General features: G+C 39.9%; 3 protein-coding genes across 12 annotated transcripts in view; 1 reads left to right on the top strand and 2 right to left on the bottom strand.

The window, feature by feature from the left end:
• Nucleotides 1–12,983, top strand: part of daam2 (dishevelled associated activator of morphogenesis 2) — a 110,566-nt gene extending 97,583 nt beyond the window's left edge. For 7 of the 9 annotated variants that reach the window (XM_025900709.1, XM_025900714.1, XM_025900712.1 and 4 more), the window contains 6 exons: nt 16–184; nt 1,109–1,216; nt 1,451–1,511; nt 1,816–1,947; nt 8,408–8,578; nt 8,670–12,983. In XM_025900709.1, the coding sequence (XP_025756494.1) occupies nt 16–184; nt 1,109–1,216; nt 1,451–1,511; nt 1,816–1,947; nt 8,408–8,578; nt 8,670–8,882 (854 nt within the window). In that variant the 3' untranslated portion in view covers nt 8,883–12,983. The remainder of the gene's footprint in view (nt 1–15; nt 185–1,108; nt 1,217–1,450; nt 1,512–1,815; nt 1,948–8,407; nt 8,579–8,669) is intronic. The other 2 variants (XM_005477502.4, XM_019348847.1) reach the window with 1 other exon arrangement.
• A 6,141-nt stretch (nt 12,984–19,124) lies between these two features.
• On the bottom strand, nt 19,125–22,702 carry LOC100691453 (molybdenum cofactor biosynthesis protein 1-like). The gene is made up of 5 exons (XM_005477591.3): nt 22,699–22,702; nt 22,566–22,612; nt 21,161–21,281; nt 21,029–21,076; nt 19,125–20,777 (listed from the first exon to the last, which is right to left on the bottom strand). Exons 1-5 carry the CDS (start codon nt 22,700–22,702, stop codon nt 19,708–19,710), a joined length of 1,290 nt encoding a protein of 429 aa, XP_005477648.2. The 3' UTR covers nt 19,125–19,707.
• A 440-nt stretch (nt 22,703–23,142) lies between these two features.
• LOC102081747 (T-cell-specific guanine nucleotide triphosphate-binding protein 1-like) lies at nt 23,143–26,066 on the bottom strand. 2 transcript variants are annotated; one of them, XR_002057411.2, is made up of 4 exons: nt 25,879–26,066; nt 25,087–25,662; nt 24,114–24,852; nt 23,143–23,525 (listed from the first exon to the last, which is right to left on the bottom strand). XR_002057411.2 is itself a non-coding variant. In XM_005477592.4 (3 exons), the coding sequence occupies exons 2-3, from the start codon at nt 25,646–25,648 to the stop codon at nt 24,251–24,253; spliced, it is 1,164 nt and encodes a 387-aa protein (XP_005477649.1). In that variant the 5' UTR covers nt 25,649–25,662; nt 25,879–26,066; the 3' UTR covers nt 23,143–24,250. The 2 variants fall into 2 exon arrangements, 1 of the variants encoding a protein (XP_005477649.1); XM_005477592.4 differs by having other exon boundaries at nt 23,143–24,852.
• Between the last annotated feature and the right edge of the window lie 1,042 nt (nt 26,067–27,108).

A 27,108-nucleotide genomic window follows, 5' to 3' on the forward strand; every position in this document is an offset into this window, starting at 1 on the left:
CTCATTTTCCTACAGCCATCCTGAACGCGTCCAAGGAGGTGGTCCGGAGCAAACGTTTGACTCAGGTCCTGGAGGTGGTGCTGGCCTTCGGCAACTTCATGAACAAAGGCCAGAGAGGCAACGCCTTCGGGTTTAAGATCTCCAGCCTCAACAAGATCGCTGACACCAAGTCCAGCATAGACAGGTGGGCTGTCTTCAGTTAACCCACTTTGTTACAAGTGTTGACTTGCGCTGCGGGCCTGCTTGTTTATTTGAGTGACTATATTTGGATAAGTGCTTTAGTTTATTTGGATAGGTTAGTTGACAGTTTTAGCAATCTCGGTTAGCAAGTTGCTTTTATAGGACTTACGGGTGCATGAAACAGACAGAAATGCTGAATAAAATCCAAGAATTTCACTTACCAAAAGCTGACAACAGACTTCTTGGATGGTCTGTCAGTACAATTACCCTCACAGCAAGCATTAAAAGATGTAGGTGCATTAAAAATTCTCTAAAGAACACCAGCAGCACAAACATGCTCCCGAGGTCTAGTTCAATGATCTAAAAGGCTGAGTTGAATCCTAGCAGGCAGCAAGCAACCACAGCTGGCTGTGTTTCCATCTACCTGTCAGTCAAAGAGCCCACCGCCCTAATAATTCAAACCTTAAGCCCTAATACAATTGAAACAAGTACATTTGTTTACTTTTGTTAGTTTACTTTACACCTTTGCCTTAGGATTAAGTATCTCAGCTCTCTCATTTTCATGTTGCTTATCTTTAAGTGGTAAAAAAAAGCTCAGATACTGATGTTGATTGTGCAAAGTTATACTAAATCCTAACTCAAGAGAGCCACTGCTTGCATCAGTTGCATGCACAGAACCGTGCCATGCTCAGCGGGTGCACTCACTGAGCACATCTATCAGTTAACATCATGTACTGCAACTCTTGTGCCAGTGCAATTTCTGTATATGTTGATTTATCTTATAGTTAGTATGGAATTAATAGCAAAGACCTGTGTTTTAAATAAAGGGAGCAAAAATAAAGGAGGCTATTCCTTATCCTTCCATGAATTACTTTGGTTAATTCTGTTTTGCTTGATTCTATTTTTCTTTTTATTTATTATTCGATAGGAACATAACCATGTTGCACTACTTGATCATGATCTTTGAGAAGAACTACCCGGACACGCTTCACATCCAGCAGGATCTCGGCAGCGTACCAGAAGCTGCCAAAGTCAAGTAAGTGTGCGATATTTCACTTGAGGGAAAAGAGCATTTCTCCTTCTGACTGCATGTGGTTAAAGTAGGACCGTGTCAGCTGTTACTTGAGCTGCTACTTGAGTAAAATTGTTTATGATTTTTAATATGTTGAGGAAATTCTTGATAAAAAGAAACAGACGATGTGAGTTGTGACACACATAAATAAACAGCTAACAAATTTTGTCTTCATATTTGTCTTTCCTTCTTCTGCAGTTTGTCAGAGTTGGAAAAAGAAGTGCATAGTATCAGAAGTGGACTGAAGGCACTGGAGGCGGTAAGTTGTTGTGCGTTTGTGTCACGCTCCCTCCCATTGGTTCTTCTCCTGCCTGTAATTATGTTTTCGAGCAGTGCGGAGATGGGCAGCAGGGCGAGGTGTTTAAATGCTGGTAATGTTCCACGCTCTGCGACACAGAAAGCGACATGTCATGTTTTCTGCCACACGCGAACACGAGTGCTACAGCGCAAATACACACATCCAAGTTCCAAGAAAGCTTAAATGAAACTAATTGTAATGAAGCATGCTTCAGCCTCAGAGACCAACCAATCACACGCCTCTTGTCTCGTTTTATCCGCTTCAGGAGCTGCACTACCAGCAGAGCAGGACGAGGGAACGAGGGGATAAGTTTGTGGCCGTGATTGGTGACTTCATCACGGTGGCTGGCTTCAGCTTCTCTGAACTGGAGGACCAGCTGAGTGAAGCCAAGGACAAGGTAACCGGATATTTAACCGCTCATACTTGGGTCGTACTGTAAGTGTAAGTTCATATGAGCGTGTGGGTGGCGAGGCAACTTGCCAAGCTTTCATGTCAGAAAGACAGAAGAGCAGGAGAGATGAAAATTACAGAAACTGATGGGGGAAAAAGAAACTTCTGAGCATCCCTCTTTGTCCAGTGGGATGACTTTAGGCAGGTCGGGGAAAGCCAGCATTGAAAGATTACCCTGTACTCTCCCCACGTCTTCTCTTTGTGTCTGTCTCTGAATGTTAGTGTTTTAAATCCACACACTTTTTTTTTACCACTGGGACAAACGCCTTTTGAACCATGCTGTCTCATGTATTGATGTATAGCAGGAGGTATGTAAGTTGAAGATATCAGTGGGACTTTGAGAATCCCAAAGTGTTGAAAAGATTTATGTGAACGCATTATTTAATTTCCAGGCCTTCGGGGATCAGCTGCACATTTAGCATGTCGATCCTGGCACGCTGAAACCTTATGAATCTTAGTATTAGCATATTTTAATATCAGAATTGTCTTCAAAAAGCCAACAAGTGGCATCACATTGTCCATTTGCATATTTTATATACAGTCTATGCCATGAACCAATTGAAAGGACGTGTATTTCAGGTTGAGCCTCGTTTTTGCTTAATTATTTGTTGAAGGAGGTGGTCAGTAAAAAAAAAAGAAGAAAAAAACTGGAGGGAAAATGCTCTAGTTGGAACGTCACTGGAAGAGAAGGGGAGGATTTGGGCACCGCTGTAAAACAAAAGGACCTGTGTTCACCAGCCCAGACTGTGTCTGTGTGGTTGTTAAGTGGGGAGTCTGACACACTGATTCAGTGCTTGTCGAGGCCCTCTGACGCCCTGTTAAGTTTCCAGAGGAATAAAAATATGGAAGTGTGGGTGTACGCTTCATCCTCCAGAAGGTAGAAAACGACTAAATGAAGCAGGCAGCCTGCTGAGGCTCACACAGCATCCATGGCAACAAGCATGTCTGCATGCATGTTAGCGATGGAGATACACACAGTGGAAAAATCACTAGAAAGGATTACGGTTGTTCTTGTGATTTATAGAAAGAGACGTTTCAAGCGGAGGGAGTGGAATTATTTCAAATCCAGAAAGCTGGATTGGTTTATATTAACAGTCATAGATTTTATATAAAGATAAGCATATATACCCCATTTCACCTTTCTTTCTAACTCTAATATGGTCGTTAATTTACAAAACGATCATGTTGTGTTTAGTAAGACTTGAAACTAGCAACTGAGACCTTTTTAACTGTTAAATGATCTTACAGAACAAGGTACATTTTCCTAAAGGCTTCTACACGATCAAATTTTTACAACCTGATGAGACACCCCCTGCTGGCTGTTAGAAAGAATGCATGTTTAAGACGCTTCAGCACGTGCTTAAATTTTCAGACCCATAAGTTGAGAATCAAAGCTTCATGTTTTGTCAAGAAAAAAATCAGCTAAGGTCAGACAGAGAGAACGCCAAGTGGACTGGATGAGAAATCAAAAGATTAAAAGACTTATGAGCAATAGTGGTAAAGGTGGCCTGTAGAAAAAGTTCAAGAACTAAAGTGAATTTGGCCTCCAAAAAGAACATTAAAAACAGCACCTGTGTGTGTCATCAATCTGCCTTCATAACAGAGCTTTTCAAGTCACACTTTCATCGTTCATACAACCAAACGAGAGTCCCTGGATGTCTGGGTCCATTGGTTTTAAATGATGTTTTCTTTATACTGCTGCCAAACGTTCTCCAAAGCGTTCTGAACTGTAGTTTTAATACAGTGTGTGTTTTGCCACCTAACAGGCACTTATTAACTCTGTCTATTAAGTCTTTAAAGATCAACATAATGACCACCCTGTAGAGACTTGATCAAATTAATCCATCACAGCATTTGTCACGTTTGCCTGTTGTTGTTATTCTTCTTCTTATTATTATTATTATTGTCCATCCATTCTCTATTGCTTATCCTTTTCAGGGTCGCAGGGGGGCTGTAGCCTATCCCACCTGTCTTAGGGCGAGAAGCAGGGGTACACCCTGGACAGGTCGCCAGTCTGTCTTAGGGCTAACACATAGACACAGACAACCATTCGCACTCACATTCACACCTACAGGCAATTCAGAGTTTCAAATTAACCTATCCCCACTAACTGCATGTCTTTGGACTGTGGGAGGAAGCCGGAGTACCCAGAGAGAACCCAGGCAAACATGGGGAGAACATGCAAACTCCACACAGAAAGACCCCGGCCTGATGGTGGAATTGAGCTCAGGACCTTCTTGCTGTGAGGCAACAGTGTTAACCACCGTTATTGTTGTTGTCGTTGTTATTGTTCAAGTTAAAGGGTCTGCTTAAGCTTAACTTACCAGCTAGAAGACAGATTTTGCTCTATGCAGTTCTGTTAGAGCCTCTGACTATTTTAAACAGTTGCTAAATTATTTTGAGACTGACTGGTTGCAGATATGGCAGACTCAAAATCAGAAGCATTGCTCAGATTGTAAGCATATATACCAAAATGGCTGAAAGTTGTCTAGAGCCTTTACTCATCTGGAAATACACCAGAAGACGTAACACTAATGATCTTGCTGCAAGTTTAAGCTGGGAACCTTTGTGTGTCATTGAGCTCTTTTGGTGCCTACATGATCTTAGGCCAGCAGGTTGTTGTGGCTGATCAGTACTTGGGTTTTGGAGTATCTGAGGTTTAAGCATATGGCCAACAAACTGAGGTGTTTTGTGCAAAGCAAGGATTTAATTAGTGTAGTACAGCTGAAAAAATACATTATGATGCATTTATGCAGGAGCTTCTCACCAAAAACAAACAACAAAAGTTTGCTATATTCTGTTTGTTCACACTTTTCATTTCAGCTGAGGATTAATTTCCTATTTCCCTACTGCACACTTTTATTACCACCTCACAGCTGTTAATGGTCAGCTACTTTATCCATTACGCCATTATTCAGTTTGGCAGCAGGACCCACTTTGCTGTGAGGCAGCAACTTTGGGAGTATGTGGTGCTTTTGGAGCCTGCCTCGAGTGGACATTAGAGGAAGGGCAGTTTTTGGGGTGTTTTTTTTCCTAAAGGCTTCCTTCATCGAGGCTGGCTTAAATTTTCAGCTCCAGAGGCTGACGCTTGAGACAGAGCCAGCACTCTTTTTGAGTAGCCAGTTTTTCTCAGAAGTGATGTTTACTTTCTAAGTGCCTCTTTAGCTTGCTTGGCAGCATGTTCCTATTAGCCATTGCCTCCAGACAAATGACTTGGTGAGGCTGACTGTGCATGTGCATCCTCCTCTCTGTCAGTTGGGGCCTTTTAGTGTGTCATGCTGTAATAAATGCCTCCATTCAGCAACTGTACTTACCCTGGGATTCCCTTTGACTATTTTTGTAATTAATTAATTTATTTTAAGGTGCATAAATTGCCTCTAAAGACTGAGTACTGACAGGATTTATCACTTTTTGTGAAGCTGTATCATCTGCTTCTTTCAGCTGCTACCTTTAGGGTTTGCCATAGTGGACCGTTTGCCTCCATCTCAACCTATCCCTAGCATCCTCTTCTGTCACACCCATCCGCGGAAATGTCCTTTTCACTACATCCATGAATCTTCTGTGTGGTCTTCCTCCTTTCTTTTTACTTGGCAGCTTAATATACAACACCCTTTTTGCACTATATCCACTATCCTTTCTCTGCATACAGCCTTTTCTCCCTAACTTTGTCTTCAAACTGCTCAGACAGAGCGGTCTCTCTGATGTACTTATTTCTAATGTTGTCCAATCTGGTCTCCAGACTCTCCTCCCTACTCTCACTAGAGATCATAATGTCATCTGCAAACATCAGAGTCTAAAGAGACTTCTGCCCGACATCATCTGTCAACCTGTCCATCACTGTTGCAAACAAGAAGGAGCTTAGATCCCCAACGTAGTCACATTCCCACTCTGTCACTCCTAACATACACTTGTCCTTATACATGTCATTCCCCAGTCTCACCTAACTTTCTCATATAGCACAATGATTTCTCCCCTGGTACCCCAGCTCTAGATCCACAAAGACACAGAGCAACTGTTTCTGTTCTTCTCCATCAACATCTCATCCTCTCCCAAAGCAAAAAATTACATCTACGGTGCTCTTTCTCAGCATGAAACCATACCGCTGCTCACTGATCATCAAAATATGATTTATCTAGTTTGTAAACAGATCAGTCATATAGGTTTTTCATTGAGTGTTTTTGAACAACAAACAGGGTTTTATTAATTTTTTAAAAGAAAAAGTCATAATTTAAAATCTATTATTAATAAAATAAGGCACAATAAATAATCAGAGAATGCAAAGAGATAATTGGCTCTCTCACAGAGCCTGCCTGTGTTTATTTTAGTGGTTGTGTGAAATGAACTCCACAGTGTTGTAACTTCACATTCTTCATTTTATTGTATGTGCAGGAGTGCGTGTGTGTGCGTGTGTGTGCGTGTGTGTGCGTGTGTGTGCGTGTGTGTGTGTGTGTGTGTGTGTGTTTACTCATTTAGCTCAGACCCGAGGGGACGAGAGGAAACAGATTTGACCAGACACATAATTACTAGGAGAGAGAGAGTGATGACGGTGGGGTTGCCATGGAGACTAGTACCATAATGACAGGATGGTTTTATCACAACACGAGGACCACTTACAGTATGATGCTAACCTCATATAAACTAGAGTCATGTTTACTGTCACTGAACTCTCCCTGAAAATGAGACAGAGGATAATAGCACAGTGCAGAAGAGAACAACAGAGGCTGTTTTTACCTGGAAGTTTTAACATGTACCATTTATTATTTATTGTATTGAAATAAATCAACCAAAAAGTAAATATATGAAGAGTCTTTGTCAGTGATCTGAGATAAGATATATTTTATTTGTCCTAAAAGTTGGGAAATTTTCACTGCAAATGTGGCTCTGTGAGAATAGGAAGGAGTGAAACAAAAATGAATATGAGGATCAAACTTTAATTTGCTAATAGAACTTTTATTAGAAGCTGGATCAGATGACCCTGAACCATCCTTAAGTTATGCTGCTATTGGCTCAGACTATTGGATGCTCCTCTTGATGCACAGAAAATTTTCAACTCTCCTCTTTTCACTCTCTTTGTCTTCAACATGGCATAAATAACATTTGGCTGCTTCCATAGTTTGATTTTAGTCTTTGTTGTTTGTGTTTTCTCTGCTCCTCTTTTCTTTTTCCCATCATTTCCCAACCAGTCGGGACAGATGACTACCCCTCCCTTAGTCTTGCTCTTCCTCCCCACCATAGTCAAATACTTACAATAAAAAGCACCGTGAGATGGTTTGGTGCTGTATAAATAAAATAAAGTTGAACTGAAAATTAATGAATGAACGAGAGAGAACGCTAATAACTAAGCTGAACTGGATTTTGGCAAATCACATCCATTTCCTTCAGCTGAGATTTCCATGGTGCCTTTAGGGATATCTAGGAAGTCAGAGGATGGATAAATACTCCTGGTTTGGGTTTGGAGTGTTTCTAGGATATCTTGTTTTCCTCCGATTTTAAAAATGCAATGGGTTCATTCTCCTGTGCCCGTGACCATGACCTGGGTACTGACTTACCCCCATGTGGCTTTTGAGGACTTGCTTCTCCTAACACTTGGGATGCTTTAAATGGAGAGAATGATTTTCCCAACGGAGATAAATAAAGAATAACTACCCAGCTTGTTCTGTTCCATCCAAATGGCCAAAAAAACCCAGCTTCAAATGCGTTTTGCAGATCGTGCTCAAATGTAGCTTCACCCCGAGTGTATTTTGAAACTTTATTTTTGCAAAATTTATAAAAGTGCCCAAATGTTTTGTTTTTTGTTTTTCAAATGATAGAATGAACAGCTGCTACCTTTTTAAAGAATACTGACTGTCACTTTCACTCTTTCAGTGTGGCCTGTTTATTGTCTTAAACCAAATACATGTGTGACAGTTATGCTTTATGAAATCCAAATTTTTCCACAAATAACCTATCGCACGTTATTTTGCGAAACTGGTCAGATGTGTTGCTAGTATCTGCCTCAAACCATGGCCTCTGCACAGTACAGACTGTATCTTGTTGTGTTTTAGGACTGTGGCTGGGCCTGTGTGTGTGTGTGTGTGTGTGTGTGTGTGTGTGTGTGTGTGTGTGTGTGTGTGTGCAGTGCTCTGTAGTACTGCAGCACAAAGCTGAGTGTGGGAATGTAGAGCGTGTTTGGCCACAGGCTTTGTCCTGGCACAGAGCACCGAACAGCTTGAACAGAACTGGGTGGACATACGGTGGTCAAATCATGGAGTCATTTCTTACCGTGTGTCTGTTAATTTCCAGCATGAATGGCAGTAGATGAATTTGAAGAGCAGGCTCACATGCTCATGTCCAGCCTGTATAATGATGCATTTGGTTTCAATCTGTTTAAAATTGTTTATTAATGACGGTATATGTGTTTTGTGCAGTTTGCCAAATCTCTGAAGCACTTTGGGGAGGAAGAAGGGAGAATGCAGCCGGATGAGTTTTTCGGGATCTTCGACACCTTCTTGCAGTCGTTCACCGAAGCACGACAAGACCTCGAGAACATGCAGCGACGCAAGGACGAGGAGGAGCGGAGGGCCCGGATGGAGGCGATGGTGAGACACACAAGCAGAGAATGCACCTGAGGCAGTGATGACAGTTAATAGTTTTTTTTCCCCAATAATCCTGTATTCTATTCCTCTCCAGCTTAAGGATCAACGGGAGCGGGAACGACGGGCCAAAAAGAGCGGCACCACGGAAGAGGTCGGCGGGGAGTTTGACGACCTGGTTTCAGCTTTGCGCTCCGGCGAGGTCTTCGACAAAGACCTGAACAAGTTCAAGCGAAATCGCAAACGCTCCGTCAATCAGCTGACGGAGGGTGGTGGCCGGGAAAGAACCGTCACCAAGGTTAACTACTAGGTCAGGGAACAGGAAGAAAAAAAAACACCTAAAATCTGCCATTGCGTTGAGCTTTTAACACCTTTAGTCCAGGTTGTGGGACAGTGACCGCTGACATTGGAGAGGATGTAAATAACGGCTGGACTGGACATGCAGAACGGCCGAGCCGTGTTGAAGGATGCAGCGCTCTCCTCTGATTGGTCTTGTAAAGCTATTTCCACTCCGTCTGTTCTGGATGTTACCAGGATGGACAAGTGGACACACCACTGTGACACATTAGCCCATGTCATTTGACCATATCCTTTAACACTGTGCTCAAGGCTCTCACTGTCTATCACCCCAGTCTTTTTCACTTTTCTCCCCCATTCACACATCCTCTGCAAGCTCTCCGGTGCTGAAAAAGCCCTGTCATTTAACTATTGGGCTTTAAAGCACACAGGACACTGGGATCGGACAGTCACACTGTATATAGTCACGAGGCAAAGACAAAGGATTGGTAAAAGGACTATGAAGCATCTCCAGGCAGATTTGGAAAAAAGAAGCTGAAGGGAACTAAACAATAACCTCGACCATCAGGTGTTCCCCAGAAAAGAGACTTCTCAACCACAGAAAGTCAAGGAGTCGACACGTCCCAGAATGATTTGTAGGCTTCTGAAAGAGTGAAGAAGGATCCAGATTCATACCAACATTCTCCGGGAAGGACGTGTCCATCCCGATGTGCTCAGCTCTTCTCAAGGAAACTTCTCAGCCTGATCCACCTGATTTAAAACATGACTGTGCCACATGGGTCAGGCCTCACCTTCACTCTGACCAACATCGTTCTGGCATTAACAGTGCCAAAGGAAAGAGGAAACTAATGTAAATGTATTAATACAAAACATACTGCAATTAGGCGTTGATATATATTTATATTTAGATGCAGACAAGCTAATTGCAAAGAGGTCTTTTTTTATGTTTTGGGATTTTTGTACACGCAATGCATTATTTGTTGGTGTTGCAAGTTGGCGTTGAAGTGAATTTCTATACATTTTGTGCTTTATGTAAAAAAAGAAAAAGGAAAAAAAAGAGGTAATCGCTCACCCTTTTCACATCTGTACGTCTTGTTTGCACTGCAGCTTTTCTGAAAACTTTACACTCAGAAGTCCACAAGCCAATGACAGCGTCCTCTATGTTGTCAGATTATCTGTAACTAACATAATGAAGGAATGCCATGAATTCATTTAAAGGCACAAGCTGCAGTTTCTTTACAACATCACCCTCGCTCTGCAGTAAGGTTAAATTCTCACTCTGTTCAGCATCTCTCTGCGTTTTTATTTTGATTTTCTGATTTTCCATGGTAGAGATGGTAGAGTCACACCGCACCATGTGACGAGTCTCTCATTGTCATGTCAGGGTACAACAAAGCACTTAAAGAGGGTAGGTGGGACACACACAGGAAAAAAACATCAGAGCACGTCGTAGAAAAGAATTTGTACTTTCATCTTTTTCTCCAGCTTGTCAATCAAGTCAGTGAAATCAGGCCCACAAAGGGAAGCCAACCTCCTTTTTTATAAAGGTATTTGAAATATTCAGAGCAGTAGGAGTGAGGCTGCAGTGTAATCAGTATTAACATCTGATTCTTTTTAAAAAAAAATATATATATATATATAGCAGTGCACATAGACTGTATTAAAAGATGGATGTAGCCACTATGATGTCACTCATTGGTTTTTGAAGTCCCATTATAAAGCCGTCTTGTTCTTTTGCTTGTTTTTGTTTTTCATTTTGTTTTGTTCTTTTTGGGTTTTTTTTTTTGTTTTTTGTTTTTTATTTTTTGGACCAGAAGTGACCATATTTGGATGAGAGGGTGGAGTGCTAATTTTTTAGCTAACATTTGCTTTAATTAGCAGTTATCTGTGTCTGCTAAGTAACATACAGGTAAAGTACCTAGAATTTAACTAGTTACCAAAACTGGAGCACAGATAGTCTGTATGCAATTAACCAGACACCAATCAATGACTCCAGTTTCCGGAGATGAAGCCTGCCAGACATCTGTCAGTAAAAGAGGCCACGGACCTGATAGTAATTATATGTTTAACTTTTAATAATGTTTAAATGGGGGAGTTACACAAACAAAATTGTTATAAAGTAAGAAAGTGGCTAAAAAGACCAAACTATGTTTATTTTTGCTTTAAGCTGGTCATTTTAACATGGGAGTCTTATGGAGATTGACTCACTTTTGGAGCTAGCCTCCAGTGGCCATTAAAGGAATTGCAGTTTTGGGCACTGTGTTGGTTTGGTTGTGGCTTTAGCTTTGTGTTCCCACAGAGAGGGCTCTAATCGTGGGGTGTAAAGTCAACATCAAGAATACATTTACATGTTAACCGTCACATTCATTCAGAGTCAGAAGAGAGATCTTGACCCACCATGTTTGTATTTCTAATGGCAACTTCCCCAGTTTGTCCTTTCTGGAGTTTTTCTGTTCTTGGTTGTGTAAACGTTCACTTTTAAGTGCCTCTCATCCTGTTTTCACGTTTGTATTTGTGGCTTCCAAAGCAAACTTACAGAATTTGGTAGGGATATGGCGCCATCTTGTGGCCGAGTATAGTGCACTTCACTGACCTCACAACCTGTCAAAAACAGCTCTATCCAATATCTCCCAAATAACTTCAGCAGGTGCACTTAAATGTTTCCTCAGAAAGGTTTGGGGTTATGTGTTACCTGTGCACAGCTAAACTCACTCACTTCCTTTTATGAGTTCTTCCACACTTATAGTTCATTTTCTTCATTTCCCCCCTCTGAAGCAGAGAGGAGCTGCCGTGAGGTTAAAAAAACATGACGTGAGACAGAAATTGTATCCCAGAGATTAACCAGTGAACCAAAATCACTTAAAACTTTCAGACACTTTTAAAATTTAAAAAGAGGATATTACATGATTTCCTCTCCTTAAACCAGCATCTTGTGTATATTTTAGTCCTTTTGTTTTCTAGTCTCTGACCCTTTTTGAGTTATACTTCATCAGATTCTTTAAACCCTTCATTCAGAGCTTTAACCCATGTTGTAGTGCAGACTATTTCCTGAGGGGTATTGTCAGTATTAAAACCTTTGTGTTGTTACATGGTTGGATGTCTATTTGGCCATTGACTGGCTGATGATTTTTTTTTTTTTTTTTTTTTTTTTGAGTGTAAAGATGGAAATAAGTAGCTTGTTTCAATGCACTTTGATGATGGGACATTTCCATTTGCAGCGAGGGCTGAGGTCCCTCAAGAAACGAAGGGTGCAACGAAAGTGTGGTGCAAAATAAAAATAAAAAATTTAAAAGAAGAAGAAATTAAAGATGGTGTTTATAGGAAAGGGAGGAAAGTGAGGCTGAGTACTCCGGCTGGGCCGCTTGGAACACTTTAAGAGTCTGTTGAATGGCAGAGATGGGATTTGTGGGGAAACTAGGAGGCGACTGTGGTACAGAGCAGGTCCTGTCTCCTGGTTTGGTGAGTCTGGAGAAAAAAATTTAAAAAGAGGGATTGGGGGCGGTTGTGGGTGGGGTATTTTATGTCAATACCACATTTCTGTCATTACATGGCGTTGAGCTGCATGCCTAAAGACGGGTGCACAAAGTGTGAATTGTTTCTCCTTTCGTAGAAAACTGCTTGCAAATTGAAACACACCTGTTAAACCACAGCCTGTACTGCCTGAGAAAAGTTGCACCCATTCTTCGAGCTTGTATAATTGTGAGGAGTCAGTATTTTTAATGTTTGGAAGAAAAAGAAAAACGTATCCTCCACCTGAAAGATGTACAGTTGGAGAAATTAAAAAAAGCATTTTGTACACGGTTGTTGATGTTTGAGTTAAGATTAAAAAAAAGATGAAAACATGAGGAATGTTCCATTTTCCTGTAAATTGTACCTCTATTTATTTGCCTTATTTAGTTTGCTATATTTTGTATGTACACAACGCATTACGACAAATGTTATATTAAAAATCAGAATCATTAAACTGTGGTCCGTGTATGATGGATAGTTCTGACACTTGTATGAGAACGAGGAGCTTTTCTTTTGGTTTGTTTTTCATTTATTTTGTTTCGGTTTTGTATTTTTTTTCTCACCCTGTGTCTTTTGTAGGGTTACAATAAACTTTTGTCCCTTACAACAGATTGTTTTTTCTTTCCTTCACTCTCATTGGTAATGTCAAGCGTTTGGATCAACTGCTTATAGGAGGATGATGAGGAGATGCTTGTATTCATTTTGAGTTTAGTGGCAGCCATTCAAATCAAATTTCTGAAAAATGTCTGTGGTTTTCAAATTAACTTGTTCCAGTGAGCTTAATGTTCTGATGGGATGTAGGAATGAAGTGGCCAAGTGTCTTAAGAAGATGGATGGATGATTTATATGGGCAGAAATCTGTGCCATCAGAAACTGAATTTGAATAAGTTAAATTTGAATTTGAATTACTCGGATTGAATCTGAATTGTAACTTGAATGAAAGCTTTTGAAAACTGAATTTGAATTAGTCTAATTTGAAATTGAATTTATGGTTTGAAAATGAATTGATTTGCTTTGAAACTGCATTTTATCCTTTAAAAATTCAGCTCTCGAATAATTTCAGATTCACTTCTCACCATTCAGTTTCAGTTCTACAATTCAATTTCAGTTCCAAAATTCAGTTTTTTGGGACTTACATCCGGTTCCGGTTCAAGCGCAGATTAATAGAACTACAGACTGATAGCGTTACTGACGGAATCTACAGCGTCTTGAGCTGAATTAAGACTTCAGAAGTCATTCGTCACGTCGAATGACCAGCGGATAAACTCTCAGGTTGGTAATAAATGTATTACATGTATAAGAACAAGCGTCATGTTAACAATTGATAGCCGTATAGTAACCTTTATGCTTATTGTAGCTGCTAGCTAAAAACGCTAATTTAGCGTAGTTTGCCCTGAATTCAGCTTTGACAAACAAATATGATCGACTGTTTCTAGTAGAATTCCAAAGTTGTCATCTTGTACCCTGTCAGAGCCCTGTATGCTTGCAGAGACCCCTACAGTAAGGAAACATGCAAAACGGTGTCCAAACCTTTGTATTTGAGCTTTATTTATGTCTTACACAGCATCCCAACTCTTTAGCTAACTTAATAACTTTAGCTAAAGTGAATAGTTAGTCTTATTCATTAGTGCAGCGTTACTGGATCACCTCTGTTTGAAGTGATATAATATGATATACAACTATCACTGAAACAGCAAACTTTGTAAATAAACAACACTTCTCATTCTCTAAACGTTTGGCCACAGATGTAAATTACACTATCAGTGCTTGTTCACTCTTGACAATAATTACATTTCTAAATTCTCTTTGTGCATTTACAGGTAAACAATATCTAATATTTTATCTAAATGACTGCTTTGTCTTTGAAAAGGTGAAGAGCCTGAGGCCGGTGACACTCCAGTTCTACTCTAAGTACATCCTTACGGTGGTTCACAGGACAAGGCGACATTCCTGTCCTGCCAGAAGAGAAGAGAAACTTCAGAGTCTTCATGAAGTTCAACCAAAACCTGTCATATTCCATATGACAGGGGTCTCAAACTCCAGTCCTCGAAGGCCGGTGTCATGCAACTTTTCCATGCGCCCTCGAGGACTGGAGTTTGAGACCCCTGCCGTATGGTGTTCATGCAGTTTTCTACCCCACAGTTACAGCATGTCTGACTGCCTGTTCAGCATATGCAAAAATATATGATGAGTTTAAGCATGTGATGACTAAGGCCTTCCATTATGGTGTTTGTCATCACATGTCACAGACATCTGGATGATCATTTGGAATAAACAAAAAAACAAAAAACTTGTTACTTCATCTTTTATCTTTATTATTATTATTATTGTTCTTATTTTACATTTTTCATTGTTAGGCATTGGGTTTATTTGTAGTAGTCCTTTCCAGCTTCTTTCCCTCTTCCATGTTACTGTGTCAGCTTGTCAGCATCTATTTGGGGTTGGGAGTGGAACAGGAAGTAAGGAACAGAAAGTGCCATTTAAACCAGGAGAGGTTCTTATATTTCAGAAGAAGGGATTAATTCAAAAGAAATGACCTCAATGCCATATTTTATTTAGGAACCCTAGAGAGCACTTTGCAAAATAACACATTCTTATAATTTCACCCTCAGATGAGCCAGGCTACGACTGTCAGGGAAGGTGATGTAGGTACAGAGCATGTGAGAGTGGTTAAGTTAATGTCTCTTGTCTAGATGAAGGCACAGGAGGGATCAATGGCAAGGCGTAGAGATTCAGTATCTTCAGTCTTCAGTGGACACTTCATTTCTGGCACAAAACACCTGTAAAAGATGGTCGATTTAGGAGGTGACCCGACAACTTCAGCCTGTCAAACATAGCAATGGAGCAGTATGTTTTAAAAAAAAAAATCTAATTAAGCATGCACTCAGTACCCTAAGAATTATTATGATAGTTAAACACAGTGATAGTTGTATATCATATTATATCACTTCAAACAAAGGTGATCCAGTAACGCTGCACTAATGAATAAGACTAACTATTCACTTTAGCTAAAGTTATTAAGTTAGCTAAAGAGTTGGGATGCTGTGTAAGACATAAATAAAGCTAAAATACAAAGGTTTGGACAGCGTTTTGCATGTTTCCTTACTGTAGGGGTCTCTGCAAGCATACAGGGCTCTGAGAGGGTACAAGATGACAACTTTGGAATTCTACTAGAAACAGTCGATCATATTTGTTTGTCAAAGCTGAATCCAGGGCAAACTAGGCTAAATTAGCGTTTTTAGCTAGCAGCTACAATAAGCATAAAGGTTGTACGGCTATCATTTGTTAACATGACGCTTGTTCTTATACATGTAATACATTTATTACCAACCTGAGAGTTTATCCGCTGGTCATTCGACATGACGAATGACTTCTGAAGTCTTAATTCAGCTCAAGACGCTGTAGATTCCGTCAGTAACGCTATCAGTCTGTAGTTCTATTAATCTGCGCTTGAACCGGAACCGGATGTAAGTCCCAAAAAACTGAATTTTGGAACTGAAATTGAATTGTAGAACTGAAACTGAATGGTGAGAAGTGAATGTGAAATTATTCGAGAGCTGAATTTTTAAAGGATAAAATGCAGTTTCAAACCATAAATTCAATTTCAAATTAGACTAATTCAAATTCAGTTTTCAAAAGCTTTCATTCAAGTTACAATTCAGATTCAATCCGAGTAATTCAAATTCAAATTTAACTTATTCAAATTCAGTTTCTGATGGCACAGATTTATGTCTGTGGTTTTCAAATTAACTTGTTCCAGTGAGCTTAATGTTCTGATGGGATGTAGGAATGAAGTGGCCAAGTGTCTTAAGAAGATGGATGGATGATTTAAATCCTAAATTGTGAGCTTAATGAATACTCTCTGTGCATCTACATCATCCTGAGGAAAGTATTTGGCTCCAGTGATGAACAAATAAAGTGGCTCCATCCAGGAAATGGTTATTTGTATGTTACTTTATTTATGCACAGGTCACAGCCTGCCTATATCTTCCTTAACTGGAGCCAAGTTACAAGAGGCTATTGGACTGCAACTAAACTACAACCAAAACATTTTCCAAAGCACTCTGCAAACCCCAGTTTGTGCCTCTCATTATGAAAAAGTGAAATTATTTAAGGTAACAAATGGTCCATTTTTAACCGCTTATGCTGATGAATGTTTGGTTTTTACCCTGATTGATCTTAGTTCTTAGTTTCAGCTTTGGTTACTGGTGCTGGAATTAAATTGTAAAAACATTCTGCATAAGCTGCGTGTTTGAACCAATATTCAACCCATTTCTCGAGTTATTTCAGAGCAGAGCAGAACGTGTTGTATAAAATGACGGCATGGTGAATTACATTTCAAAAAGACTGATGATCTCCTCTCACTGAAACAGATGACAGGTACAAATTTTGGGGGGCAAAGTGTGAGGTTTGCTCTTATATTAATCATTGTGATATGGTTGTTTTTGATGAGTTATTTAATACTAAACAAAGGGCGTGTGTTATCAAGACTTACAGAAACATAAAGTCATCACAGAGGCATCTGGAGACCTCATTGCATATACACACACACTTACGGATGAAAATTCCATCATCCTATTCACGTAGCAGCTCGCTATTTTCATCTCTTGCCCACCGAGTCTCTGGTTCCTCAACACCTGATGTGGACCTTGTTGGAGTTCTTTCTCTGCGTTAGCGAGGACCTTTACTAGATACAAACAGCGCAGGTGAGAATCAAACCTGCAATTCCTATTCCAAAGGCATGTTTTCCTACCGCTACACTATCCAGCTGCTTTTATTTCTGTTTATTCATATTTACACGCACATATATATATATTGATATATATTGTAACAGGGAGAGTGTATGAAATAAGATCTGCCTAAATAAAATGGCATATGTTACATTAAAAATAGAAAAGATGTGTGATAAAGGTAGGCCTGCCTCCAAACAGCTGAGAAAGAGGGAAGGCAAAATTGACACAACACAGACAAGAGATTATAGTAGTGTAGAGACTAGAGTAGTGGGTAGACTACACGCCTTTGGAGCAGAAGATCGTAGGTTTGATTCCCACCTGGGGTGTCTGTATTGAGTAAGAGTCCTTAGGCTAGATTTACACCCCCCCCCCCCCAACAAGGTCCGCTTCAGGTGTTGAGTAACCAGGGCACCCTGACGAGAAGAGCGGTATAAAATAAATGCTACGGCAAGGGGGAGCCAGGACGCCAGGTCAGGGGGGAGATACCATCCCCCACCCCCATATTGGGTCTGCTAGATGTGGCACTACAGTCTGCAGCCACCGTTATCGAGACAGCAGTAATAGGTGAGATGCCTGGCTACAGTACCGTCCATGAAGAAGAAGGCTGGAGGGGGGGTTGCAGAAATACAGGAACCTGTCCATACCTGAAGACTTGGAAACCGCCAAGCAACGACTACACCAGAGAGCTTGAAGGCAGAACCAGCCAAGGTGTCAACAGTACCACCGAGGCTGGAGACTGAACAATACTGGAAGATATGGATGAGGAGATGAACGCAACGCTCATGGCATTCATCCAATATGAAGAGCTGACTGGCAGGCAACATGACAAGCGCATCGATATTTTGTGGCCAAGCATCTCACTGATGCTACCATATTGTAGATCAGCTTGTTAGTCTCCGTAGTTGTCCTAATGGTATCGTCCATAGTATACGGGGGTGATGATATCTCCCCCCTGACCTGGCGTCCTGGCTCCCCCTTGCCGTAGCATTTATTTTGTACCGCTCTTCTCGTCAGGGTGCCCTGGTTCCTCAACACCTGAGACTGACCTTGTTGATCCCTTAGCGTGGGGGCTGTGGGAGGTCTAGCCTAGCCTTGCCTTGGCACCCTCAACTGGATACAGATATCCCAGGTGGGAATCAAACTTGTGATCTTCTGTGCCGAAGGCATGTAGTCTAACCACTACTCTAGTCTCTACACTACTATAAGCTCTTGTCTGTGTGTTGTGTCAATTTTGCCTTCCCTTTCTCAGCTGTTTGGAGGCAGGCCTACCTTTATCACACATCTTTTCTACTTGAAATGTAACATAGGCCATTTTATTTAGGCAGATCTTATTTCATACACTCTCCCTGTTACAATATATATGTATATATGAATAAACAGAAATTAAAAGAGAAATAAAAGCAGCTAGCTAGTGTAGCGGTAAGACTACATGCCTTTGGACTAGGAGTTGCAGGTTTGATTTTCACCTGCGCTGTTTGTATCCAGTATAGGTCCTTGCAGAGAACCCAGATTCCTTCATTTTAGTTAGTCCTTCTAAACCTGCAATTATTGTTAATAAGCAGTAAGGCATTAATTTTTTTAATTAATTTTAATTTTTTAAGCTGTGAAACATGACTTTAAGGCCAAAAATACCAGGACTGTCCCTTTTAGTGTTTCTTTAATAACCTGAAAAACATAGTGGAACAAGCTGTGTTATAACCAGAGTGGAACCACCCTGTGAAGTCTCACATTACTCATTGTTATATCCAGTGCACGAACGTTATGACATAACCGGAGAACACTGCCATTCTCTGAGGGGGAAATGAACACAAAACATGCCATACTTCATTTAAAAAAGAGAGATGTGTGATGATGTGAAGTGAATGCACAGTTAACGCAACCAATAAAAATCATAATCTTCAAAAACAAGAGAAAACAGCTGGTAGAGACAGCACAAAAGTGATTGGAAGTTACAGGAACACAGACTTAAACAACATACTGAGCAATAATGGGTTCACGTACTGTGTAACGGGTTATTTGTGTTATCAGTCATTTGATAAGTTTATTTTACTAGCATCCTCTATTTTCATGTAGTACAAATCTAGTTTGCAGTGCACTACAGAGGTAGGTAGAAAAACATCGAAACTAACATTTCATATTCTAATTATCTAAAAAAAAAAAAAATGCAAGGTTAAAACAATCATAGTGGTAGTGTTAGTCACTGCAATAAAAAGCAAGTTAAGAAAAAGAGCAAGCAAGTATGGGTCTGACTGGAATATGCACTGAAACGTTTGCTGCTCTGTTCTTTTGTTCATGTTCAGTTTTCAAGTTTCATAAATGAAATTCTTTAAAATTTAAAAGCACATCATCAGTGCCATCTGCAATCAGTTTCTTCTTCACCCCAAAAACCTCCAGGGAGGACTATAAATGTAATACTTGTGCACCCTCTAGAGGGAAAAACAGGAATTAGTGACACTGAAAATATTGATGAAACTTCAGTAAATTACATATTAGACAAAATGATTCAGAGTAGGAGGGATAACTGCCCAACAGGATGTGTTTTTCATTGATGGCACAAAGTGTAATTTGTGGAAAACCATAGTGCAGTCTTTGATCTCATTCTTCCTGTTTTGAATGACGATGAAAGTCCTTTTTCCCGCCTGTCTTACTGACCAGTTTTATATCCGTGATGATGATGTCATGGCTCACCGCCTTACACATATCGTAGACGGTGAGCGCTGTTACAGAAGCGGCGGTCAGAGCCTCCATCTCCACTCCCGTCCTGCCCGTGGTACGACATGTGGCTGTGATGACGACGGCATTAAGAAGCTCATCGAGGTGAAATGTGACGGAGGTGTGGTCTAAGGGTAAAGGGTGGCAGAGGGGGATGAGGGTGGAGGTCTGCTTCGAAGCCATGATGCCAGCCAACTGCGCCACAGTCAAGGCGTCGCCCTTGGCCAGCTGGTTATCTCGAAGCAGGCGGAAGGCGGTGGGGCCTAAGCTAACGGTGGCGCAGGCTATGGCTGTTCGACATGTGGGAAGTTTCCCCCCCACATCCACCATGGCGGCTCGGCCCTGGGCGTCTGTATGTGTCAGCTGAGCTTTGAGATCTGTTGTCTGGTTGCTCTCAGACTCTTTACAACTGGCGTCCTTGCTGGAATTTTGACTGTGGCAGAATCTAACAGGGTGGTTTCTCTGATTTATTTTGGCATCTATCAGCAGTGTGCAAAAAACAGGTGCTCCTGGGGTCCTGGGCACGTGGCTCGTCAGAACATTAGGACTCCGGGCTTGTGCGTTCCTGAGACCGACTTCATTAACATAGCTTGTGACATTTGTGCGTGTCCTGAAACATTCAGTCTTAGTGTGACAACTAATGTGATAATTACCAATCTCTGCAGAGGGAAGGGATGCTACTTCATTGTGGTTAGGTTTTTCTGTGTTGATATGCATCTTAACATGGGTACCCCCACTCACTAAGGTTCCAGAGCAGCAAACACTGGCTTCCTGTGTTAAGTTAGTGGAGTCTGAAAGGCACAAACAATCCTCTCTATTCAAGACTTTCCTGCTGCCTAAATGATGAGTTGTTGCTGGAGAGAGGAACGTGTCATTTTTAAGCTGGGAACTGATGGGGAAAGCCCTCTTGCTGTCTTGTAGCTTTGGCAGGAACGTCTGAGATGTGGTACCTGCTGGAAAACATTTGAAACATAAAATAAATGAGTCAAGAATACTGACATAACTACTTTGCTGAGCTGCCAACTAGTGTTTTAGAAGTGGTTGCAGCCAGTGTGAAGTTCAGCCATAACTCCAGACTCTTTTTGATTCAACATTCCCTGATCTTTAAGAAGGGAAGTGCATGGATGTGGATTTGTTCCGATCCTAATACAAAACATTAAAGAAACACAAAAGAGGTCTTTGTACGTACAGCTGTGTCACCCACCAATGAGGATCATAGGCCTGTTCTTCATCTGAGAGATACTGAACATGCCTGAAGAGAAAAGAGGGACAAATTACAAATATTACAACAATCTGTGTGCATAATCATAAAATTGTATGATGTATTGATTTCTACCTGCATGCTGTTTCTTCTTCCGGCCCACAGCGGCACCAATAATTTGCAGCAGCTCTTCATCAGACGCACCAGAGCGTAAGACATCTCTGAGAGAGACCTCTGAGTTACCAAACAAACACACCTGAGAGAGGAGATGGACAGGAAAGAGTGAAAAGCTGTATTCACAAATGCAATGCAGTCCAAATCCAAGATTAGACACCAAACAGATATTAACTAAATGGCTCCCTGGAGTCTGTGTGTAAAAAGTTCACTTTAATATCAAAAATTGCTTAAGAACTTAATAATAGATCTGTAGAGATAGTGGGAGAATAACCCACTAAAATTCAATTCAGGTTTATTTTTATTAAGCTAACGGCAGCAATAGCGTGCTTTATTCTGTAAGGTAAAGACTCGACAGTATTCTTAGAGAAAACCTCAACAATCAAGTGATTGTTGAAGCGCTTTTGAGATGACCGGAAGGTAAAACTTCCTTTTAAACAGGGTCAGGGAGAGGCAGCCATCTGCTGCTGTGACCGGTTCTGGGGTAAGGGGAAAGAGAGAAGAAGAAAGAGAAGATAAAACAGAAAGTGAGCAGAAATAAATCAGGACAAAACAGACTAAGGGAGAGATTAGACACAATTCAACGACATGCTGTAGTGGAATATAACACGTGGGGATATAAAAGAGGTGAGAGGTGAAGAAATACTCAGTCTATTACATTGGTCTTGATACAAACCCAAACAAATGTTGTATAATTTAATGAATTCAAATGCATCATAATCAACATTTCCTCTACTTTGGTCTGTAGCTGACTGTGGCCAATAGAAGATACTATCTTCTGCCATATTCAGCTGAAGGCAGAGATGGCCTGTAGCTGACCTTACCAATAGAAAGAGATGCCATCTTCCTATTGGGTAGACAGGCAGTGATCACAGCTCACAGTGGTCAAAGTTACATTCTGCTGAACTTTGACCGTAGCGCCTGCAAGAGCTCTGTAATTGTGCTTGTGTCCTGTTGCTTGGCACAAACCACTGAAATCAGTGTTTCAGAGTGAAGTGTATGCAGCCTCCTCTACACCTTTAGTGTATATGTTGATGTTAATTAGTTAAAAAATTTGTCTCCAAAATAAAGGGAATGACCAGAATGAGAATCGAAGGACCTTAATGGTGAAGAAGAAGGGACACTGATACATGAAGGTTAAGAAAAATGTATAAAAACAATAAGATTCTCATCAAAATTATGAAAAACTCAAGTAACAGCAAAAGATTCTGTTACTTATTAACAAATCACAAACCACCCTTTTTGCTCCACAACCTGCCTCCCACAAGCTCCACCCATCTATAAGTGCACACATGCATACATGGTTATTTGTGCAATAGGACAATAACAGACTTCATGAACAGCTTTAAAGCTTTATCGGCTTTACCTTTAGGTTGCCGTCCGCAGTGATGCGTAAGCGATTGCAGGATTGATCTTAGTTCTTAGTTTCTGCTGTAGTTACTGGTGCTCGATTCAAAATGACATTCTGCATAAACTGTGTGTTTGAACCAATATTCAACCCATTTCTCGAGTGATGTCAGAGAAATCTGACTGATGATCACCTCTCACTGAAACAGATGACAGGTACAAATTTTGGGGGGCAAAGTGTGAGGTTTGCTCATATATTAATCATTCATATATGGTTGTTTTTGACTAGTTATTTAATACTAAAGAAAGGGCGTGTGTTGCCACGACTTACAGTAATATAAAGTCATCACAGAGGCATCTGGAGACGTTATTGATTGCATGTTTCATTGTTACCTATCACTGGTGTTGGCTCAATAATCTGACAGTTTTATGATTATTTGCTATGCTTCCATAACTGTGAAACACTTGTTTTGCAATGAATTGCTCTATATAAAATTTATAGTATATATATATATATATATGTATACAAAAAAAAAAAAAAAAAAAAAAAATGGATTAGTGCTCACATGTTTATTAAGAACACAATCTACTGGTGATGAACGTTTCCTGACTTATTTCTGTTGTAGTTACACAATGTGAACACTGGAGGGCAGTGAATACTCAACACAATCTACGGGATGCAAAGATCACAGTATGATTTCTATTCTTTACACCCCTGCTTATGACAATGCTTCACACACTCTTTACCATTTTTTATGCAGAACGATGTAATACCTTCATGAGCAATATTACAACGTTCTATTCCTTGCTTGATTATCAGTAATGACAATAAAAGAGATACTGATAAAACTGGTTGTAAAAGCAATCTTAAAATGTACAGTTAGCTATGAAAGTGCTTTGAATTGAGGGCAGAAACATTTTAATAAAAGATTTAATAGTTGATACTCACCTAAGCACGTTCTAACTGAATGAAGGACTACTGTGAACAATTTTGATAATGTACAACATTTCAGCTTTGATCTGTAGTAATTACACATACTACATTGAAAGGATCATTCAGATGATTTATCTATGTATCACCATAGCTCAATTTCGCAAGTAGACAACAATGTGTTCAGCTGATCAGTAGGAGTTATGTTCTACTATAGGGTGACATTTTTGCCTTTTCAAAGTGTGGTTGGCAGAAAAGGAAAATTTTGTTGCAGCTTTCTTGAGAGAAACTAACCAACCAAAGTGAGCAAAATCGTTTGCTAATTAAATACAACTAATTAAAAAGGTACAGGAACCGACTGATTTCAAATGAAATTACAGCAAAGATAGATAAAATATATTAATACTGTATAGTACCAAGTATGCAAAATGTGTTGATTTCCATGATCATTCCAATCTACACTGAGCAACCATAAAAGGACACAGCAACACACAAAAATATAAAACCATAAGGGTATAGGTGATCTAGAAACTCAAGAAAAATATGACATATTGCTAACAAAAGCGTTCTCTATTTATGATTAGTTTGGATTTTATAAAAAAACAAACAAACTTTAAATCAAATATATTAACATACCCAGAAGGACCATTCATCTTCAAAGCTTAAAGGCAGTGTATATAGCATAGTACATCTGCTCAATAAGAGAGTCATTTTCAACGAGTACACGCTTGTTGATTCTTAAGTTTTAACTTCCTCTGAGTGATGTCAGCCCATCAGGGCTTAGCTGTCACATGATCTAAAACCTTTGTGAAAACACTCAGTGCATCATCAACAAACATATCCAGCAAACGGTTTATACTGTAGTATGTTGACCAGCATGACAATGCTTTTGATCCCACAATTCCTATAGCTGAAAAGAAATCCAACTTTTGAGTCTTCACAGCTACAGAGGCTGCCCATAATGAGAGAATATCTGTAAAAACAGCCGTGAGCCTTTCGTTATCAGCAAGGGGGAATTTCATGACAGCTTCTAAATCGCTCAAAGGCAGTTCTATGCTATCGGCGAGTTTCTGCAGTGACTCACAATCGAGACCAAACCCAGCTTGGTATTCTCTGGCGACATCTTTCAAAATAGTGAAACTTGAGCAAATAACAGCTCGAGCAGCATGATATTTAATCTTGCCCTGAAAGATCTCTTTCTTCTTGCCGATTATCTCCAGGTTGATGGTGGGCATGGCCAACAGCAGAGCATGCCTTTTGTGTGCAGGAAGTTGCTTTTCAAGAGTCTCCCCTAAACGGCTGAAATCGTACTCGTAGGGCTCAGAACTGGACACCAGGAATACTTGGTGGGACTCTAGACCTTCATTTTCAAGCCCTGTGTAATAAAGTACAAAAAGGTATTTAATGCGTGCGACTTTATGTCATCTAAATATACTGTCAACATTAAAATAAATTAATTTTAATTGAAAAATCTTAACTCTTAGAACAACAAAAATGAAACTAAAGAAAAAAAGGGAAAATGAAGAAAATAATACTTTTATGATACTATTTAATACGGCACAAATTAAATATTTATATATTAATGTTTTGTATTACAAAAGAAACTTACCTTCAGTACAGTTATTCCTGATTTTGGAAAGAGTCTCCTCTTTATTGAACCCTTTCTTTTTTTGTTCGGCACGCAAATCGTTGTCAATCTTTGAGCGAACAAAGTAGAACTTTTTCTTCATCCTCTGAATCTCATGAGCAAGTTTCACATCATTTTCCCTGAAGCGAGTGTCTGAGATAATGATGAAGAAGTCAAACTTCTTAAACTCAACATGCTCTAGGTACTTAGCAGCTGGAAACTTGGTGGTGCCAATTCCAGGGAGATCCCATATTTTAACATTGGGATACTTTGGATGAGCATATGGTGTAGCCTTTTTGGTGGTTTCAACTGGACCAGTAGGCGCAGATCTCTCATCATCATTTGATAGGCCTCTAAGAGCATTAACAAGGGTGGATTTCCCAGAACCACATTCTCCAGTGATGGCAATATTTAGTGGAGTGTTTTTCTGCTGATCCAAAAGCTCCATGATCTTAGCAGCCCCTTCTTCATGACTTTTATTAATTGCTTCCTTAATTTCGTCATAAAGTTCTTTGTTTTCAACGAGTTCAGATGGAGTATCCATGGCAGTCCCACAAACTGAGAAAAACAATAATCATTTTATGGTTTGATTCAAAAGATTATACAGTACATGCTTATTTTAGTTATATGACTGAACAGTAAAAAAAACTTTTCAATTACTGTTCTACATATTTTACATAAGTTGTTTTGGTGAGACAAATTTCTACAAAATTTGTTTTTCAATCAAAAGGAAAAAGACCCAAGACAAAAACCGGAATATTAGCGGATACTCACTTATGGCACTCCTTCCTTGCTTTCGAGTACAGATGATACTTTTAACCAATTTATTACTGAATTAACTTCTTTTCACAAAAGATGTTTTTCAGTTTTTCGATGGGAGAAATTTTACCTTCAAAGGTAAGTGAATTTGGATTAAAGAAAGCCCTCTTTCTTTCGACTGTGGAACAGGGTTTACCTGAAGCAACCCGGATGTGCCCTTTATACAAATGGGAGGAGCAGCTGTTGTTTTTGTCTGCTGAACTCGGTTTTACATTCATACGTACAGTTATACTTTTAAAACAAATAGAGCTATAATTAAATAAAATTAAATAATGGATAAACTGAAAGGTAATTGCTCCTTCTGAAAGACATATTAACAATCGCGATTTAACAATAGATTTTATTAACAGTGAGATTACTTTCTATATTCAGGGCCTGGGGGAATACTCCCTCCGGTGCCCCCCCTCCCACCACCACCACCACCACCGGTACACACACACACACGCACGCACACACACACACACAAAACATATTAAGGATTGTACATTAGCATATTTTACGGAATATGACAGGTGTGGTTGAACTGCACGAAGACTGAAGTTTCACTTCTCTTCTGGCAAGACAGGAATGTGACCTTTTTTTTTTCTTTTTTTTTTTCCATTTCAGGCACAACAAAATGCATATATTAAACATAAAGTGCACAAAAACAAAAAACAAAATTTACCTGAAAAGGAGTGGGACGAAGAAAACTTATTAAATCCCACCCCTATACTCACTCATCAACAAAAAACAATAGCTTCCCCCAGCTACGCCCATCATTGCAAACCAAACAACACATCAACAGCCCCGGGCATCTCAACGGCAGCTCGCAAACTGAATACAAAATATATTAATTATAAATTGCGTTACCACAGGTAACAGGCAATAATAATTACATAGTAACAAACACACATCTACACACACATGTACATATATGTACATACATACACTTTTTTTTTTTTTTTTTGGAATCCATACCAGCAATGGTAAGAGAACAGACATTACAGAGCACACCAAAACCATCATTGAGTATACTGTGACCAGACCAACTGTTTGTAGAGGAATTTAAATTTATGAATATTTTTGCATTGTTTCAGTTGTAAACTCAGACTGTTCCAGATTTTCACACCACATACAGACACACAAAAACCTTTACGGGTTGTTCGAGTTCTGGGTAATTTAAATTCTCCGAAGCCTCTCACATTA

The sequence above is a fragment of the Oreochromis niloticus genome, linkage group LG19 (genome assembly GCF_001858045.2).
Source record: "Oreochromis niloticus isolate F11D_XX linkage group LG19, O_niloticus_UMD_NMBU, whole genome shotgun sequence".
Classification (NCBI taxonomy): domain Eukaryota; kingdom Metazoa; phylum Chordata; class Actinopteri; order Cichliformes; family Cichlidae; genus Oreochromis; species Oreochromis niloticus.